This window comes from Gastrolobium bilobum, unplaced genomic scaffold (assembly GCF_033153095.1).
Source record: "Gastrolobium bilobum isolate Gb01-03AN ecotype WA unplaced genomic scaffold, APGP_CSIRO_Gbil_v1 utg1227400, whole genome shotgun sequence".
NCBI classification, from domain to species: Eukaryota; Viridiplantae; Streptophyta; class Magnoliopsida; order Fabales; family Fabaceae; genus Gastrolobium; species Gastrolobium bilobum.
Genome location: NW_026896361.1, coordinates 1 through 21927, shown reverse-complemented (window position 1 = coordinate 21927; position 21927 = coordinate 1). Strand labels below are relative to the sequence as shown.

The following is a 21927-nucleotide window of genomic DNA, read 5'->3' as shown; positions in this document are numbered from 1 at the left end:
ATGAACCTCTTTGGTTGCTTCATGAAAATAACCTCCTCCAAATCACCATGAAGGAAAACCGTCTTCTTTGCAACCAATCGAGCCTTGTAGCACTCAATCTCCCCATTGGCACCAACCTTCTTCTTGAACACCCACTTGCAACCAATTGCTTTTCGGTCTGCAGGTAGATTCACCAAACTCCAAGTTTGATTTTCATCAGAGACTTCATCTCTTCTTTCATAGCTTCCTCCCACTGTTTGCCATCCTCCGAGCTCCTAGCTTGTTTTACAGTGCTCGGATCATCACCTGTAATACTAAATGCACAAACATCATCACTAGCACACAGGATATAATTTTTAGGTGTATACCTCTCAGATAATCTTCTTTCCCTCGTGGATCTCCTCAGCACTGGTGCTTCAACCTCATTCTCGGTTTCAGAAAATTCATCCTCTACCTCGTTATATTCAGCAGCTTCAGAATTCAAATTTCCCAATTCAACCTGTGAGTTTACTGTATCCTCTTTCAAACCCACATCCAACTCCACTGTCTGTGACTTTTCAGGAGCTTCAGGAAAAATTTGATTCAACTTAGATTCCCTGAATACAACGTCTCTGTTGTAAGTTACACTTCTAGTATCCGGATTCCACAACTTATAACCTTTGACGCTATCAGAATATGTTTAAACCCATGACTGCAGCGACTTATCATGGAATTGGATCTATGAAAACCGCAAGGTTATTGACTTAGTTTATTAAAAAATATTGATTAATAAATTAATAAATAAAATATGCAAGAGCAAAGGATCAACAAATTCAATCACCTCCAATGTTAAAGAATTGGGTTCTAAATCATATAACTTAGGCTCTGATAACAAATGTAAGAAATTTCAAAATATGATTATATGAAATTAGAACACCAAAAGATTCAGGCTTACTTCTTGTTGAAGACATGATTCTTGATTTCTTCTTGCTTCTTGTTTGCTCTCTGACGCTCCTGCAAGATCGGAAAAACTAGGATCTTCTTCTGCAGTTCACACCACTCCCTAATCACAACTCTAGATAGGGCAAGCTGTGGAGTGACGGTTTTTCTACACACTGTTGTGAATGCAGAGAGACACTAATCAGTTTACAGATATCTAAACCCAAATCAAAAGGATCACTAATTAATTGGGCTTTATACTGCACCCCTATATGGATCATGACTTAGTCCGTTTTTTATTAAAATAAGAAAAACTATAATTGATTGAAGCCCACAATTATTATAAAAATTTCTAACAGTATCTCGATCGAGCCAATAACCGAATCGGATTTAATAACATTGGTTTTTGGAGTTAGAGACTGCATATTGTTATGTCCTCAGTAGTGGTTTAGTATATGTTCCACATGCTCCCGAAGTTGTAACGCAATTTCATGCTCAAATGTATTTGATTGTTGTTTGTGGTGTAACACGTTAATTTTGAGTGAACGATTAAAATTTTGCAAGTGATCTCATAATATGCTGTCAGGTCTATTAAAGTGGTCATTACGTTTTCTGAAATGCAATATACTTTACATGTGAAAATCCTTTTGATGATTTGTATTTGCGATGACAGGAGGGAATGATATGATTTTATTGTGAGTGCCAATCACGAAAAAATGTTATGGCTGTATTGTGTTTTCTTTTTTCTTTTTTCATTTGGAGATTTTGCACCCGGTTCATCAATTTTTTGATTAATATGATCGAGTCAGGTAAGACTATACTGCCGGCAAAACTCTTTCTCATGGTCTTTACGTTGTAAGTGTCAAGCAGGAAAACATCTTATGGATGTATGATTGAGTCTTTTTCTTTTTTCGAGATTTTTTTCACTGGTTTATTGATTATTTAACTAATCCAGTCTAGTTAGGTAGGACTTACAAAAATAACAAAATTCTTCCAATCAAATTTTTATCACAATTACATATTCATAACTCTAACTCTAACTCTAACTCGGGACTTCTAATTCTTAGCACTCATGCATTTACCGTTAGATACACAACATATCTCCTAAATTTGTGAAGTTTGAATGTAAATCCGTTGAATTTCGGGGTCTGGAAATATGAGGAAACTATCAACCTGTGCAGAACGAGTCCTATATTTCTTGGTATATAAATATGGTATAACTCTTCCAAATGCAATAATACAAGAAAAAGAAGAAGAAAGAAAGCAAATCTTGATTAAAACTAATTAAAAGGATATTACAAAGAAAGAAAGATGCAAACACTGCATTTTGACAAAAGAAAAACCAAGAATTTTTACAAGAACCACAACCTCTAAAGCTAATTAAAAGGAAACCATACAAATCCATGGGACACGACAGAGCAACAGTCTCCAAGAAATCCCAAACAGCTAGCTTACTACAAAGAAAAGTAACTGAACTAGAACAATACAAAAAATTAAGAGACAAGCTAGCCACAACCTCTGAAACTAAGTACAAGAATGCAAAAAACAGCTAGCGTACGTTATGTATGTTTACTTATACCCCTTAATTTGATCTGTTACATTAATTATTGTTCTGCATGTTGTGGTTGTAAACCAAGTCTAGCGAATCCAAGAGGTGAACAGAATATCTACCGTTGTTTAGCATGCTGAGGTTGTAACCCAATTCCAGACGATATCGGATATTGCTGTTTAGCATGCTGAGGTTGTAACCCAATTCCAGACGAGATCGGATATTGCTGTTTTGCATGTTGTGGTTGTAACCCAATTCAGCATGAGATCGGATATTGCTTCTTAGCATGTTTTTGTTTTGGTTGTAAAACAACTCACCACGAGATCGGATATTGCTTCTAATTTGCATGTTGTGGTTGTAACCCAATTCCGCACGAGATCGGATATTGCTGCTTTGTATGTTGTGGTTGAATGAATCTAAGACCAAAACGTCGCCGTCCAAAAGCTTCCCCTGACGTTGAGCATTCAAAACCAGAGTCTCTATTGAGAAAGAAGTAGCCATTCTTGGCATGCAAACAGATAGATGTACAGAGAGAGACAGAGAGAGATATGTATGTAGAAAGAGAAGAGAAAGTTTACTTGTGAGGAGATGAAGTGGTGTGGTATAATTTATAGAATTTGCACCTCACTTAATTAGTCACTTGTTGTTCTGCGTTGATTAGCTGGATTTATTAAATCTAAGATTGAAATTTGATTTTGATTTTGATTTGATTTGATTTGCGTCATAAAGTTATTCTGTTTTTTTATTACCGTTTCAATTATTACCGCTTTTAGGTTTCTTTATTGAAAATTACATGTTTATAAAAAGCTTGCATTTATTACATGCGCTTATTGTATTTATTCTTCATGATTTTCTTTCCTTTTTGTTTGTTTTTTTAATTTTAATGACCTTCATTATTTCCATTAAATGGACATCTGAGGTATGCTCCTGTTAGCACTAAATTATTTATATAATTATTGCATTATTTTATATCTTTTTGGGTTGACAATTACACGAAAATAGGCTGAAAGAATATGAAATATAGCCCAATTCCAATAAAGGAAGTAACCAAGCCCAAGTTAATTTAATTTTTGCTGATAATTGTAATTATTCATATTTTTTAGGTATTTTTGGAAGAAGGCACATGGATCAAATTTTTCTAATTCCTTTCTTTTTCTGGGTTTGTCAAAATGATTGGGTGAAATTTTTGATGTGCATTTTTGTTGTTTCTTTTATTTCATTCGTTTGATACTTTCATTTTTTCACTTAAGAAATCCATAGGAATGGGACTTGAGTATTTCAACAAAAGGGAATTGGGAAATGGACTTTTGTTAAGTGTTAAATGAACCCTTTTGTTTAGGAATAATCAAAGGTGTATTCTGATACAAATTTCTATAAAGATTCAAGAAACTTTGGGAAAAGTCTTTCTTGAACCTTATTGTTGAATCTGGAAAGCTTCAGCTAAAATTGCCGTAATAACTCATAAATTAAAATAAACATGCTATAGCAATGTACGAATTTGCAGTAATGCAAATAACTTTTGTCATCAATGAATTGAGATATACTCAGAAGCTTTTAATATTGATAAATCAATTCTTTACTTTTTAGATCAATTTTAATGATTAATAAAAACTATACAAAAATTTCTTGTTATAAAAATAATTAAATTTCAATTCAAGAATCTTTATATCAGAAAAATACAAAGAAAAATAATTCAACCTGTTCCCTAAGGACGATAACTCTTTCTTCGGAAATTACTACCCAACAGCTCCAGGCCTCCAGCAACATTATATATTTTAGGCAATACTTTAAATTAAATAATAAAAAAAGCTCTTGCAATGGTTGAGGGTGCTCCTCCTCCATGGCTTATGAATATGCTGGCAATACCGCTGTTTTATTATCTTGTTCTTTGCCTTGTCATTAATTGGCATATAATGGGTAACACATTTGTTATTGGAAAAAAAAAATTAGCTACCCATGCCATAGTAGTAGGAGTGTAAATGGGCTAAGCCGTCCTACAAGGGCCTACGGCCTAGCCTATATTAGGTTAGACTTGAATTATTACTAATAGTAAAATAGAACAGGCTCAAAATTTTAAAAAAACTTATTTAGAAAATAGGTCATAGGCTTTTTTGTACATGTCGGGCCTATAAGCCTCAGGCCGACCTATATCCTATTATTTATTTTAAATAAAATAAATAAAAATTTTAATTTAATAATTTTGAATAAAAAAATATTATTTTAATTATTCATTTAATTGTTGAATTTTTAGCCTTGGATGTCTCTTTGCGAAAGAAGTGGTTGCTGATAAAGCTTCGTCCATAATAGCTGCCATGGACTATTTTATGCTTTTTGAACTATACTGAATTTTTCAGTGTCTGGGTTTTCCTTTTTATAGTGTCAGGCAAAAAGCCAATTGTCTAAAAACAAAGAACAGTGAACTGTTATAAAGCACAATATGTGTCTACATGACACAAGACGTGTCATGTAATGTTACTTACATTTCCCTTGATTTCTTCTTGCTTCTTGTTTGCTCTCTGACGCTCCTGCAAGATCGGAAAAACTAGGATCTTCTTCTGCAGTTCACACCACTCCCTAATCACAACTCTAGATAGGGCAAGCTGTGGAGTGACGGTTTTTCTACACACTGTTGTGAATGCAGAGAGACACTAATCAGTTTACAGATATCTAAACCCAAATCAAAAGGATCACTAATTAATTGGGCTTTATACTGCACCCCTATATGGATCATGACTTAGTCCGTTTTTTATTAAAATAAGAAAAACTATAATTGATTGAAGCCCACAATTATTATAAAAATTTCTAACAGTATCTCGATCGAGCTAATAACCGAATCGGATTTAATAACATTGGTTTTTGGAGTTAGAGACTGCATATTGTTATGTCCTCAGTAGTGGTTTAGTATATGTTCCACATGCTCCCGAAGTTGTAACGCAATTTCATGCTCAAATGTATTTGATTGTTGTTTGTGGTGTAACACGTTAATTTTGAGTGAACGATTAAAATTTTGCAATTGATCTCATAATATGCTGTCAGGTCTATTAAAGTGGTCATTACGTTTTCTGAAATGCAATATACTTTACATGTGAAAATCCTTTTGATGATTTGTATTTGCGATGACAGGAGGGAATGATATGATTTTATTGTGAGTGCCAATCACGAAAAAATGTTATGGCTGTATTGTGTTTTCTTTTTTCTTTTTTCATTTGGAGATTTTGCACCCGGTTCATCAATTTTTTGATTAATATGATCGAGTCAGGTAAGACTATACTGCCGGCAAAACTCTTTCTCATGGTCTTTACGTTGTAAGTGTCAAGCAGGAAAACATCTTATGGATGTATGATTGAGTCTTTTTCTTTTTTCGAGATTTTTTTCACTGGTTTATTGATTATTTAACTAATCCAGTCTAGTTAGGTAGGACTTACAAAAATAACAAAATTCTTCCAATCAAATTTTTATCACAATTACATATTCATAACTCTAACTCTAACTCTAACTCGGGACTTCTAATTCTTAGCACTCATGCATTTACCGTTAGATACACAACATATCTCCTAAATTTGTGAAGTTTGAATGTAAATCCGTTGAATTTCGGGGTCTGGAAATATGAGGAAACTATCAACCTGTGCAGAACGAGTCCTATATTTCTTGGTATATAAATATGGTATAACTCTTCCAAATGCAATAATACAAGAAAAAGAAGAAGAAAGAAAGCAAATCTTGATTAAAACTAATTAAAAGGATATTACAAAGAAAGAAAGATGCAAACACTGCATTTTGACAAAAGAAAAACCAAGAATTTTTACAAGAACCACAACCTCTAAAGCTAATTAAAAGGAAACCATACAAATCCATGGGACACGACAGAGCAACAGTCTCCAAGAAATCCCAAACAGCTAGCTTACTACAAAGAAAAGTAACTGAACTAGAACAATACAAAAAATTAAGAGACAAGCTAGCCACAACCTCTCAAACTAAGTACAAGAATGCAAAAAACAGCTAGCGTACGTTATGTATGTTTACTTATACCCCTTAATTTGATCTGTTACATTAATTATTGTTCTGCATGTTGTGGTTGTAAACCAAGTCTAGCGAATCCAAGAGGTGAACAGAATATCTACCGTTGTTTAGCATGCTGAGGTTGTAACCCAATTCCAGACGATATCGGATATTGCTGTTTAGCATGCTGAGGTTGTAACCCAATTCCAGACGAGATCGGATATTGCTGTTTTGCATGTTGTGGTTGTAACCCAATTCAGCATGAGATCGGATATTGCTTCTTAGCATGTTTTTGTTTTGGTTGTAAAACAACTCACCACGAGATCGGATATTGCTTCTAATTTGCATGTTGTGGTTGTAACCCAATTCCGCACGAGATCGGATATTGCTGCTTTGTATGTTGTGGTTGAATGAATCTAAGACCAAAACGTCGCCGTCCAAAAGCTTCCCCTGACGTTGAGCATTCAAAACCAGAGTCTCTATTGAGAAAGAAGTAGCCATTCTTGGCATGCAAACAGATAGATGTACAGAGAGAGACAGAGAGAGATATGTATGTAGAAAGAGAAGAGAAAGTTTACTTGTGAGGAGATGAAGTGGTGTGGTATAATTTATAGAATTTGCACCTCACTTAATTAGTCACTTGTTGTTCTGCGTTGATTAGCTGGATTTATTAAATCTAAGATTGAAATTTGATTTTGATTTTGATTTGATTTGATTTGCGTCATAAAGTTATTCTGTTTTTTTATTACCGTTTCAATTATTACCGCTTTTAGGTTTCTTTATTGAAAATTACATGTTTATAAAAAGCTTGCATTTATTACATGCGCTTATTGTATTTATTCTTCATGATTTTCTTTCCTTTTTGTTTTTTTTTTAATTTTAATGACCTTCATTATTTCCATTAAATGGACATCTGAGGTATGCTCCTGTTAGCACTAAATTATTTATATAATTATTGCATTATTTTTATATTATTTTATATCTTTTTGGGTTGACAATTACACGAAAATAGGCTGAAAGAAAATGAAATATAGCCCAATTCCAATAAAGGAAGTAACCAAGCCCAAGTTAATTTAGAAGTTTAATATTTTTGTTCCTCGTTTAGGGATCGAAACATTGGTTTGTACGATTAACCTTGATCTTTAATTTTGAATGCATGTTTCTTTTTCTGATATCTCTTATTTGTTGTTTTTAAAAATGGGTTTCTAATTCCTTTCTTTTTCTGGGTTTGTCAAAATGATTGGGTGAAATTTTTGATGTGCATTGTTATTGTTTCTTTTATTTCATTCGTTTGATACTTTCATTTTTTCACTTAAGAAATCCATGGGAATGGGACTTGAGTATTTCAACAAAAGGGAATTGGGAAATGGACTTTTGTTAAGTGTTAAATGAACCCTTTTGTTTAGGAATAATCGAAGGTGTATTCTGATACAAATTTCTATAAAGATTCAAGAAACTTTGGGAAAAGTCTTTCTTGAACCTTATTGTTGAATCTGGAAAGCTTCAGCTAAAATTGCCGTAATAACTCATAAATTAAAATAAACATGCTATAGCAATGTACGAATTTGCAGTAATGCAAATAACTTTTGTCATCAATGAATTGAGATATACTCAGAAGCTTTTAATATTGATAAATCAATTCTTTACTTTTTAGATCAATTTTAATGATTAATAAAAACTATACAAAAATTTCTTGTTATAAAAATAATTAAATTTCAATTCAAGAATCTTTATATCAGAAAAATACAAAGAAAAATAATTCAACCTGTTCCCTAAGGACGATAACTCTTTCTTCGGAAATTACTACCCAACAGCTCCAGGCCTCCAGCAACATTATATATTTTAGGCAATACTTTAAATTAAATAATAAAAAAAAGCTCTTGCAATGGCTGAGGGTGCTCCTCCTCCATGGCTTATGAATATGCTGGCAATACCGCTGTTTTATTATTTTGTTCTTTGCCTTGTCATTAATTGGCATATAATGGGTAACACATTTGTTATTGGAAAAAAAAAATTAGCTACCCATGCCATAGTAGTAGGAGTGTAAATGGGCTAAGCCGTCCTACAAGGGCCTACGGCCTAGCCTATATTAGGTTAGACTTGAATTATTACTAATAGTAAAATAGAACAGGCTCAAAATTTTAAAAAAACTTATTTAGAAAATAGGTCATAGGCTTTTTTGTACATGTCGGGCCTATAAGCCTCAGGCCGACCTATATCCTATTATTTATGCTTTTTGAACTATACTGAATTTTTCAGTGTCTGGGTTTTCCTTTTTATAGTGTCAGGCAAAAAGCCAATTGTCTAAAAACAAAGAACAGTGAACTGTTATAAAGCACAATATGTGTCTACATGACACAAGACGTGTCATGTAATGTTACTTACATTTCCTTTGAATGTTTTAAGCCTATAATTTCAGTTACTTACAGATAGAATTCTTATAGGACATATATTGCATTGATATATATTTTTCTATAGTGCAACTTAAAACTATTTTAAAGGAGAGTTTTGTCGTCCCTGTTATCTTGTCTATCTCGATTTTATGATGCAACTTAAAGCTGCTTTATGTTGGAAATCGACAACACACAAACCGAAAATGGAAAAGAAAAAGAGAGAGAGAGAGAATAGACACAGCGATTTACCCTGGTTCACCCAATTTAGGCTACGTCCAGCTTGTCTGTACTATATTCACCTCACCACCACTCTTTACTAGTCACTCGGTTTACAAGAAAAATATAAATAAGATTAGAAAATTCTAACAGCAGCTATTCATGGCCCAAGCCCAAACTGCTAAGAAAATTACAATACAACAGAGCCCCACAATAGTACCTAGCCTCTACGGGCCGGGGAACGCTTCCCCCCGGACCCCTGCCCGCTCACCTGGGAGCAAGATCCCAGTTGCCTTTCTGCTGACCTCGACAACAAGGGTCATCATCAACATGCGAAGTATGAGCTATACCCAACATTCTCCTACTTGGTGAATGCTTTGCATGTTTCTTCAATCCCAATGCAGCTGTACAGCATTCAAACTTCTCTGAAGTCACTACCTTGGTCAGAAAATCAGAATTGTTGACCTTTGTGTCAACCTTTTCCAGCAATACAACCTTGTCTTCAATCTTCTCTCTGATGAAGTGATACTGTATGCCGATATGCTTGGTCCTCGCATGAAAACCTGGTTTCTTAGCCAAGAAAATGGCGCTTTGACTGTCACACCCAACGATCATCTCTCCTTATGCAAAGCCAAGCTCTTTGTGAAAGAAACTGACCTTGTAGGTCGAGGCATGTGAGAGGGAAAAACAAAATTTTTCGAGCGGAATAACACATACATATCAAGAAACATGCTTTAGGGCATGGATGTTACCTTGTTTGCTTTTCAAAACTGGAGGATGATCAAGATGAGGCTTGAAGATGCAAGCCCTCTAATGTTGATCCACACCACCCTTTGTCAAGACGGAAGAACTCTTCTTCAAGGCCACCAACGAAAACACCAATGGAGGCATGCTATGCGCCCAATGTGTGAAGGAGGAGGCTAGGTCAAGGTGTTTAGAAGAGTGAATATTCAGCAAGAATAGACACAAAAGTGGCGTATGGTTTTCTTTGAAAAAGGCTAGGTTATTTCGAAACTCTCTTAAGAAAAACCTCACAAAAGGAACCCACAAGGAGATGAGAGAATGAGTTAATTAAAATCTAATTTTCTTCACTCAAATAAGGCCCTATATATAGCGCACACTAGGGGGATGAGTGAAGTTGTTGCAAAATTCAAATCTTGTCAACAACCTCCTCTCAGATCCTCATGATATCAAGTGAATATCTCAACAAGAATCTGACTCAACAACCATCATATGGCCAGTATTAGCATATATATTTTATATTTCTGTATTTTCTGTTTACCTTTTCCATTTATTGTAATTAGTTTTCTAGATGCTGAGTTGTCATTCTGTTGTAATTGGATTTCTAGAAGCTAGTTTGTTATTCTGTTTGAGGTGAGCGGTGCCTGTGTGAAGAAGGTGCTGGATTCACGCACCTTTCGGTTATGCAAATGCCTATATCTCTTGTAATTTCGTTTCCTTTTTCAATCAATGAAATATGCAGTTTTACATTTTAGTATGCTTTCTTTCTCTCAGTCACAGAAAGCTAATATGGTATCAGTGAATTTTTTTCTTTGAGCCTTAATCTATGGCTCGTGGTAACAATACAAATCGCCCTCCGCCAGCGGACAATTCCTCTGGTTCGTCTTCTTCAATGGATGATTCATCGAGTCCTTATTTTTTACACAATGGAGATCATCCTGGATTGGTTTTGGTCTCACATCACTTAACTGGTTCGAATTTCAGTTCTTGGCACCGTGCGATGCTTCTGGCGTTAACAGCGAAGAACAAATTGGCCTTCGTTGACAGTACAATTTTACGTCCTCCTCCTCAGGACCTTCTCTTTTCTTCATGGAATCGTTGCAATTCCATGGTTATATCCTGGATATTGAACTCTGTTACCAAAGAGATTGCTGATAGTCTCCTTTATTTTTCTACTGGATATGAAGTTTGGTCCGATCTGAAGATTCGCTATTCTCAGGCAAATGGCCCACGCATTTTTCAGCTTAAACAACGAATCTCTTCCCTGTGTCAAGGTTCTCTTGATGTCAATGGTTATTACACCAAATTGAAGTCTCTTTGGGATGAATTACAAGATTACTTACCTCTTCCTTCATGCACTTGTGGTGCTCTTCGTGAAGTGGGTACTGGTAGAGAACAGGATCATATCCTGCAATTTCTCATTGGACTCAATGAAAGTTTCTCCTCTGTACGTGGTCAGATTCTCTTACTGGACCCTTTGCCTGCTCTTGCGAAGGTCTTCTCCATGGTTCTTCAAGAAGAACGTCAGCGTCAGCTTTCCGTTGTTTTGCCAGCTCCGTTGATTTCTGAGGTTCCTCTCCTTAATTCATTTGCTTCTTCGCAGCCCTCTGTTCCCACGGCAGCTGCCGTTCAACGCCGTCCCAAGGCTATATGCACTTTTTGCAATCTTACTGGTCACACACGTGACAAATGCTTTAAGTTACATGGGTACCCACCTGGGTACAAACCACGGGTCACTAAGCCCAATTTCATTCCTAACCCAGCCCAAATCCACTCGGTTCAATCTTTCCCGTCGAATACCAATTCCCATTCTCACACTCCCAATTTACAACCATCACCACCTGAATATCCTCTTGCCTTTACGCCAACCCAATACAACCAGCTTCTTGCGCTGATACAACAGAGTTCTGCTCCATCAACTTCCACTCCTTCTGTCACCGAATCATCTCCTTCCGTGGCGAGTTTTCATGGTAAGTCTCCACTTATTCTTCCTTCTTCTTGTTGGGTTTTGGACACCGGTGCTACGCACCATGTTTGCCTTTCCATCAACTTATTTTCTTCTTTTTCTTCTTCCAAATCTTTAGTTTCTTTTCCTGATGGGTCTTCTGCGATGGTTACCGCCACTGGTTCGGTTTCCATTTCCAATTTTTTAACCCTAAAACACGTTCTCTGTGTTTCCTCTTTTTTCTTTAATCTTTTATCTATCAGTGCTTTAACACGGGATTCTCCTCTCCTTGCTCAATTTTTTGAATCTCATTGTCTTCTTCAGGACCGTGCTTCGGCAAAGACGATTGGGATTGCTAGAAGACACGGTGACCTCTACATACTTGACACCAAAAATCTTCTCCCTACAAATAATGTTCCCCATCCCATATGTTTTTCAATTCATGTTAAAGACCCAATTCTCTGGCACTCCAGATTGGGTCATCTCTCTGTTTCTGTTTTAAATTCAATGAAATGCTTGTTGGGTTTTACTGAAAATTTGTCTATTACACATCATTGTTCTATTTGTCCAATTGCTAAACAGAAACGTCTTCCTTTTATTTTAAATCCCAAATTATCTGCATCCCCTTTTGATCTTATGCACTGTGATATATGGGGTCCGTTTCATACTATCTCTGTAGAGGGTTCTCGTTATTTTCTAACTATTGTAGATGATGCTACTCGATTCACATGGATTTATTTTCTAAATAAAAAATCTGATTTCAGTTCTGTTTTTCCTTCCTTTTATAATCTTGTTCACACACAATATTCTTTTCCCATCAAATCCATTCGATGTGATAATGCTCCTGAGTTTCACTTGTCAAGTTTTTTCTCTCTTAAAGGAATTCAAATTTTCCATTCTTGTGTGGAACGTCCCCAGCAGAATTCTGTTGTAGAGCGCAAGCACCAGCACCTTCTTAATGTGGCTCGAGCCCTCCATTTTCAATCAAACATCCCTTTGCAATACTGGCCTGAATGCATACATACTGCTGTTTATTTAATCAATCGAACCCCCTCACCTCTCCTTTCTTCCAAAACTCCCTTTGAGCTCCTTTGTCATAAGCCTCCAAATTATGATCATCTTCGTAATTTTGGTTGTCTTTGTTATAGCTCTACACTTCCCCACAGCCGTCATAAATTTTCTCCTAGAGCCCTACCTGCCATCTTCCTTGGTTACCCACCTGGCTTCAAAGGTTACAAACTTCTTGATTTGGAATCCAATAAACTTTACATCTCTCGTGATGTTGTGTTTTTTGAACACATATATCCGTTTCACTTGAAACCTTCTTCATCCTCTGTTGCTACTGAATTTTCCACCATACCTACACATTACTCCTTGGCTAATTCATCCAAACCTACATCTGTTACCTCTAACCCATCTTCTTCTCGTCCTACACGGACTCATCACCCACCATCTCATCTTAATGATTATATTTGTTCCTCTTCTACCCTTCATCCTCTTTCTAATTGTCTTTCTTATAATCGTTTGTCTCCTTCCTATCTTGCCTTCATCAATTCTGTTTCTTCCCATTATGAACCTAATTCCTTTTCTACTGCATCTCAATTAATTGAGTGGCAAGATGCGATGAAAGCTGAGCTTTCAGCTCTTGAATTAAACAGGACTTGGTCCATTGTTTCTCTCCCACCTGGCAAGAAAGCTGTAGGCTGTCGATGGATTTACAAAGTTAAATATAAATCTGATGGTTCTCTTGAAAGGTATAAAGCCCGTTTAGTGGCTAAGGGATTTACACAACAAGAAGGTATTGACTTCTTAGAGACTTTCTCTCCTGTTGCCAAGCTTACCACAATTCGGGTTCTCCTTGCCCTTGCTGCCATCAACAATTGGTCTCTTGTACAACTAGACGTCAACAATGCATTTCTACATGGAGACCTTTTTGAGGAAGTCTATATGCATCTACCTCCTGGCTATTCTTCTACTCAATCTTCTTTGCCTCCCAATGCTGTCTGCCATCTTCATAAGTCCCTTTATGGTCTTCGACAGGCATCAAGACAGTGGTTTGCTAAATTTTCTACAACTTTGCTGTTTCTTGGGTTTATTCAATCTCAATCTGATCATTCTCTGTTTGTACGATCTTCTGGTGCATGTTTCATTGCAATTTTAGTTTACGTTGATGATATTATCATTGCATCTAACAACCCTCATGAAGTGCAGCTGCTTACTGATGAACTTCACAAAAAGTTTCATTTAAAAAATCTGGGTTCCTTAAAATATTTTCTTGGTCTTGAGGTGGCTCGTTCTACCAAAGGAATTTCTGTTTGCCAACGCCATTATGCTTTGGAAATTCTCAAAGACTCTGGTCTTTCTGGTTGCAAACCGAGGAGCACTCTTTTTGAAGTTGGTCTCAAGCTTTCAGCCTCTGATGGAGAACTCCTTCCTGATCCTTCTGTTTTTCGTCGTTTAATTGGAAGATTAATATACTTGACAATTACAAGACCAGACATTTGTTACAGTGTTAATTTTCTCAGCCAGTTCATGGCCTCTCCTCGTATCCCTCACCTCCAAGCTGCTCACAGGCTACTGGGTTATATCAAATTTTCTGTTGGTCAAGGCATCTTCTTTTCTTCTTCATCTATTATTCAACTAAATGCCTTCTGTGACTCGGATTGGGCCTCCTGTGTTGATAGTCGTCGCTCCATCTCTGGATTTTGTGTGTTTCTTGGGGATTCCATTATTTCTTGGAAATCTAAGAAGCAAGCTACCGTTTCAAGGTCCTCAACTGAGGCTGAGTATAGGTCCATGGCCCATGTCACATGTGAATTACTATGGCTGTTTTCTCTGCTTAAAGATCTTAAAGTTCTTCATTCTGGTCCTGCTCATCTGTTTTGTGATAATCAATCTGCTCTCCACATTGCTGCTAATCCGGTTTTTCACGAACGAACGAAACATATTGAAATAGACTATCACCTTGTTCGTGAACACATTCTCAAAGGCACCTTGAAGACTTTTCCTGTCCCTTCCTCCAAGCAGTTAGCAGATCTTCTCACTAAACCTTTACTCCCTTCCAAGTTTTCTGTTCTGGTTTCCAAGATGGGTATTATCAATATCCATACTCCATCTTGAGGGGGCCTATTAGCATATATATTTTATATTTCTGTATTTTCTGTTTACCTTTTCCATTTATTATAATTAGTTTTCTAGATGCTGAGTTGTCATTCTGTTGTAATTGGATTTCTAGAAGCTAGTTTGTTATTCTGTTTGAGGTGAGCGGTGCCTGTGTGAAGAAGGTGCTGGATTCACGCACCTTTCGGTTATGCAAATGCCTATATCTCTTGTAATTTCGTTTCCTTTTTCAATCAATGAAATATGCAGTTTTACATTTTAGTATGCTTTCTTTCTCTCAGTCACAGAAAGCTAATAGCCAGCCATATGGTGCGCCCCACTTGGCCTCATAACAGTCCAGATACATTGAACAGTTGCATTCAAACTTGAACCAACTGTCTCACTTATTCTCTCAACAAACCAAATCTGACTGGAGCTCATTTGGTTGATCATATGACCATCATCAGATACCTTAATCAGCGCCCCATATCCTCACTAGAAGATTCTCAAAGATCTCCTCTTGATATTTGGGATTTGTTCCAACAAGATCTTATCTTATCCTTTTGTTATGAAACAACTTTTCATAGCCAATTCAAATTTGAATTCAAACATTTGAATTCAAACGTTCAAATATTCAAATTCCAAATTCAAATTCAAATTTCAAATTCAAAATTCAAATTCAAAATTCAAAATTCAAAATTCAAAATTTCAAATTTCAAATTTCAAATTTCAAATTTCAAATTTCAAATTCAAAATTCAAAATTCAAATTTCAAAATTCAAATTCAAATTTCAAATTTCAAATTTCAAATTCAAAATTCAAAATTTAAACATTTGATAATTAATTTAACTAATTAAATTAATTAGTAATGTCTTGGACCATCCAAGCCCATTAACTAACCATGCGCCCTTTTTTCCTTTTGGTGGGCTTCCAAACTTCTTCTTGGGCTAACAACCATTATTAGGCCCAATACCTTTAATGCTATATTGTCATGACAATAAGGTGTTAGTGTGTGACCCATTAGGCCCAACATAGCCACTGACATAAATGGGCTTGGGCCCAATAAGCCAACAACCCATCTAATGACAACACAGAGCACTAGCAATGATTTGTTGCCCCAGAGCTAGTTAGGTTAATGACATAATCATCCTATTACACATATTTGGTTGCCGTATGTATTTCCTTTAGTTTTGGTTACCTTCCCATAAAACCTAGGGTAAGGAAACGTATCAACCCTTGCGGTTTAGGGTAAGCTTTATTCGAAATAGGGAATCTTCAATTTACTGACTCTAAAGGCAGATCATCTCATGATCTCTTTTACTATGCATAGATTCCCGAGTCCCTGTAAATGTCATCCCGATTTCTCCGGTTTACAGATAACCTAATCTCTCACAGAGATCTGACAAATTCCTTCAGCTTATCACCCTAGCCCTGTGCTCTTTCAGGACAAGCCCAACAATATACCTATGAGTCTCCATGTTTCAGGCAGACGAGGTATACAGTCAAAGCATGCCTTCTAGAACACAGTCTAGGTAATAACTTCTGGTCTAAGGAAAGACATACCCAAATATAAAGAGACTACTCTAATGATACTCTCTGTGAGATTTCCTGATGGTATTGTAACTTTAATCTCTTTAATCCCTTCAACCACCCCAGATCCTCTACATGACATACAAAAGTCCTGTACAAAATAGATAAACTAAATACAATTTTTTACAGAGAAAGCAACCTCACAAGATTACTTAACGTGAGATTTATAAAAGACCTTAATTATACGGCCTGATCCTTTACAAGTAATGCATGTTGAAGTAAATGGAGGGATTGTAACCTGGTAGAAAATCACCACAACCAAGAATAAAAAAATATATTAATAACTGATAACTCCAATACCTCAAAAAGAAATTGTCTCATGCATGGCTCACATCTTGCTTTAAAATATTTATGCCATATTAACAATCAACATTGGTCTTTGAAGGCACTTACTCGACCTGAGCCCCTGCATGTTGGACAAACTTTAGGGTTGGCATCTTGCGGATAGCCCCGCCCATCTGGATTAATATAACGAAAATGATTAACATCAAATGGGATTATCATTGTGTCAAGGGGAACAACATACATACTGGCTCACTTCACTACAAACTGATGTTACGAGGGACAACATTTTACACATCCAGCAGTACATACTTTTGATTATTTCCTCAAAACAGTTCTGCAGCTTATAGAAATTTTTGTTATAGCCACAGATTAACAAGCAATAAATATAAGTAAACCTTGTCCAATGAATTATGTTCATTAGTAATAATTTTCTTCAATTAGGCAAGGGCGAGGGGGGAGGCAGGAAGAGGCTACCCTAGTGTAAATGAAGCCACAGGTCACGCCTAGGTTCTATCATTCAAAACTAGGGTTCATCCATAAGATTTCTCCATGTATGATTCCAATCTAACAGGATTGCATTACTGCTGGTTGCTAATAAGCCTATCTTTTGCTACTTTCATACATAGATGGGAAAATGTAAAACTTCAATACAATAAAATATAGATTTTGTTTAATCCCAATCACCCTCCCCACAAAAAAGAAAGTTCTCACATAAAGTTCTTATTACAATGCAACATACACAAGATTCTACACTAAACTTCCTTCGCAATCGAAATGGATTCTTATGCAGACAATATTTAACCATTTCCTAATGTAATAATAACATATGGAAATAACTAATATACAACTCCAGTATTGACACATATTTCTCCCCAGGGCTTCCCTAATTCCCATAACATGTTAACTTTACTCACTGCAATAATCACAGGGAATTAACGCATCAAACGACACATGTTTGGTGCATCCTCTTGCAGCTTCTGAGAAAGTAAGAGTCAACTCCACCTATTAACAAAGCAATAAGCAAATGGTTAAGCTTGAAAAAGTAGGAACATGTTTCAAACAACAACAGAGAAACAAGGGTTAAGCTGACCTCTATATTTGACGAGAATTGAGTTGCTTCTTCAAATATCTGTCCAGATCAAGAATGTTATGAGATTTCCTAAGAGAATAATTATATGAAATCAATAAAAATGAAGAATGCATACATATATATATATATATATAATCAATTCATAAAAGAAAACAATAAGTTTGAGACCAAAATTTACCTCAGAGAACACTTTATGAAATGAATCAGAAAAATGAGAACGATAAGCATTTCTAAACCTTTCTGCATCATCATCACCGTATTCAATGTTCTCTGAACCACGATTACGCATCTTCAGTTGAAAAAGTCATTCATCGTAGAAAATGATGGAAAATAGTTAGTCAATTCAACATCCTATTTAAGAGTGAAGGCTATGAATTAAAGAAATTTTGACCATCTTTACTCAACTTGAAGCTCCTCACCAACCCAACTTAGAGTAACAATTATACCAAATTTGAAATTTTAATAGCATATAGGAAGACCAAAATACCTTGTCATACTCTGCCCTTTTTTTAGAGTCTCTCAATGTCTGAAATTACATAGCAAAAAGGCCAGTTAAAATATCATTCAGTTAATTAATTAGTTTAGACACTAACCAGCCTAGGCAGAAGAAGTGAAGGCTAAAAATGTCAGAAAAAGATGAGATTAATAAAGACCTCATATTCTTCTCTTATATCAAGAAATTTCCTCTTCGAAGATGGATTATTCTTACTTGCATCTGGATGGTACTTTTTAGCAAGCTGCACAAGAGACAAAAGTGTGTCATAATGCAGTATTAGCCAGAAGAAGACCTTTGATTTTCAAATATTGTTGTCAAAGGAGTATGATGACAGAATATATCAAGATTGCAAGCCAAAATGCCCAGGCATACTGTTTTTAGTATGCTCTACGCCCCAAAAGTAGTCATATTAGATTAAACTGCACAAACAAAACTTCTATAAGTAATACCACTTTGACAATATTGTGGGAAATTGTTAAGCATTCACATATTACGTTTTGTGACTTTGAGTAACTATCTTTTGGAAAAAAGAAGAATTCATTATGATGAAGAGAATATAATTACTATGAAGTTGGAAGATAATGGATCCTGATTAAGATAAATGGGAAAAAACTAAATAAATAAAAAAAAAAAAAAAAAAAAAAAAAAATTATTCCCAAATAGAAGTCAGTCGCTAATCGTATCCCAAATTAGCTGTTGTGACTTTTACTATTTCACAACTAGAAGTTATGTGACAACATCTCATCCTATCATCTAAAGATGAAACTACCTCTCCTATCATTGTCTTTACACTTCACATCATTCAAAAATTATTCCCAGTTGTTGTATCTCTCTGCATGCACGAGATTTCAACTCCAAAATTCAAAGTGATAATGAATCGATTAATCAGCAGCGAGATTAATGCTGATTATGCACAAAAATGTAAATCAACAAGAACAAGGGTCAGCTTGGTTAAGGCACAAACAGAAGAAGAAAAATATATGCTTGCTTAGTACGAGAGTAAAGATGAAGAAACAAAAACGAGAATGGTTAAGGTTTTACATTCCATCCACAGTAAGGTTTTCCTCTCTTAAATGAGATGAAAATGAAGCAAAAACTAGAGTAAAAATATAGTGCTATATTAAACAGAATAACTTTATGATTTCCCTACCTCATAGTGATACTAAATAAATGAGACAACTGCGACTATGAATAGACCATTTAATTTGTCATTGCTGTCACTCCTACCAAGCACGAAGCAATTGGGAATGGAATTTCATCAATCATATTAAAAATGTTCAAGGTGAAAATTGAATTATCCCCATTCCCCAAATGTTGCAATTTTTCAATTAACTCCATCATTACTCTACTCTAACAAGAACAGCTTTGATCAATAGTCACGCACCAAGTGAAATGCCTTCTTTATCTCATCCTGACTGGCAGTTTCAGGAACACCAAGAACTCGATAATAGTCTCGTTCAGCAGCAGAAGAAAATGCTGGAACAACAAAAGCATAAAAAGGAAACCAAATGAAAATCTTATCATAGCTGGATATCATTGATAACTTGAAACAAGGTGGTTCATGTTTGACTCAAAACCTGTGGCATGAATATAACGATATCTCAATGGTGTTCTAGGAATTGGAGACTCCTCCGTTTTTGTAAAAAAACTGCAATTCACCAAAGCTGGAAGAACATTTAATTTAACCCAAAACAAGCAACAACAAAAAATCAGAAAAATGGAAATAATAATTAAGATGCAAAAAAGAATGAGAAATTGGCAACGTGCCTCGTGCGAGTAACAAGGATTGGGAAGACGACAAGAATTTGGTGAACGAATCTCCTTTATCGATTGAGGCCACAGACGAAAGCAAATGGCGCCGATACTGCATTGGAAGAATTGGTGATGAGAACAAGGATAATTGAGAAAATGGAACAATAATTTTGAATGATTTTGGAATTCTTGTTGATTCACTCACTGGCGTTAACCACGTGAACCTTCTCATTTGAGTTAAATGTTCGTGATAGCTGCAAAATTGATAGGGATGAAAGCTTTGAGGTTCCGGTGGATCTAAGGGTTTTAACACATTGGGGTTTAGGTTGGGGCTTAAGAATGTTCTCACGCAGCAGTTTTAGTCCACACCTGGCCAGCTGCGTAAATAGATTGGCGGGCCTACCTTAAATCTGAGCTAGTCGGCTCTATTTGCCTTTTACTTTCAGAAAATTTATTTAAAGAATGAGAAATATTTTTCTCATGTTGTATTGTATGAGACAAATTATCTCATGCAACACATAAAAAAGTGGGTAGGATTCATTTTTTTTCTTTCTCTTTCTTTTTCTCAGTAGGTCTCACTCACTTTTTTGTGTGTTGGAAGAGACAATTTGTCTCATGCAACATGAGAAAAAATATCCCCCTTAAAAAATATGTCATAAATCCACTTAAATCTGGTCTAAAAACCTATATGCTAGCTTTTTGAATTTTTTTAATAATATAATATATTTATTATATATATTATTCACTTAAAGACATTTTATGTCTTATGAGATCATGATTTATAACTCTAATTTGTAAAGTAATAGGATTGATGTTATTTTAAAAATAATAAAAATTTATTTAAAAAATAATATTAAATTAAATTAGTAAAAAAATGCAAATTATATATATATATTCCATGTTGTATGGTTGTGGTGGTGGTGGCGACAGCGGTACGGTAGTGGTGGTGGCAGTGACGTGGTGATGATAGTGGTGACGATTGTGACGGTAGTGGTGGGGATGGTGGTGGTAATGGCGGGGATGGTGGAGGTGGAGGTGACGACAGTGTGTGGGTGGTGGTGGCGACCAATGGTGGTGGGGATGGTGGTTGGTGGCAGCGGCCACAATGGTAGCGGTGGCATAGTGATGGTGGTTGTGATGGCGGTGGCTGCGACGGTAGTGATTGTGATGGGTGATGGTGGTGGTAGGTGAAGGCATGGCTGAGACGATGGTGGTGGTGGTTGGTGGCGGTGGCGGCGGCGGCGGTAGTGGCTGCGGCAATGGTAGTGGTGGTTGGTGATAGTGGTGGTGATGGTAGCGGTTGCGTCGTGGTGATGGTAGTAGTGGCAGTGGCAGTGGCGTGGTGATGGCGATGGTGGCGGACGCGGTGACGACGATGATGGTGGTGGTGACGGTGACAGTGATAGTGGTGATGGTGATGGTGATGGCGGCGTGGTAATTGTGGTGGTGGTGACAGTGGCATGGTAATAGTGATGGGTGGATGTGGTGGTAATGGTGGCGGTGGCATCGTGGTAGTGGGGGGAGGTGACGACGGCACTAGTGGTACGACTGCGGCGGCGACGATCGTGGCGGTGGTCATGTCGGGATGATGGTGGTGGTGGTGGTGATGGTAGAGGTGGAGAGTGATTGAGAGAGATAAGTGTTTCTCGTTTTGTGCCTGGGAACAAATAAATAGAAACTTTCTGATTCTTTTTTCTGTTCCCTTGCACAAAAATTAAACCAGTTTATCCCGGGAACAAAAAAATAAACTGGTTTTACTAAACGAGTTTTCTATCCATTTTTCCCGGGAACATAAATTAAAAAAAAAATGATTCCGAACAGGTTATCATGCATACCCAAAGTCATTAAATATTTTGTCTCTTCAACTTTTTTTACT

General features: G+C 36.2%; 1 protein-coding gene across 1 annotated transcript; it reads right to left on the bottom strand.

The window, feature by feature from the left end:
* Positions 1–16316: 16316 nt before the first annotated feature.
* On the bottom strand, positions 16317–19963 carry LOC133299362 (chaperone protein dnaJ 1, mitochondrial-like; the record flags this gene model as incomplete). The annotated part of the gene is made up of 10 exons (XM_061498821.1): positions 16317–16519; positions 16604–16666; positions 16822–16886; positions 17628–17715; positions 17804–17842; positions 17982–18092; positions 18291–18329; positions 18457–18540; positions 19684–19775; positions 19877–19963. Coding segments are annotated over 10 exons (821 nt in total), but the record flags the coding sequence as incomplete, so codon positions are not given.
* Between the last annotated feature and the right edge of the window lie 1964 nt (positions 19964–21927).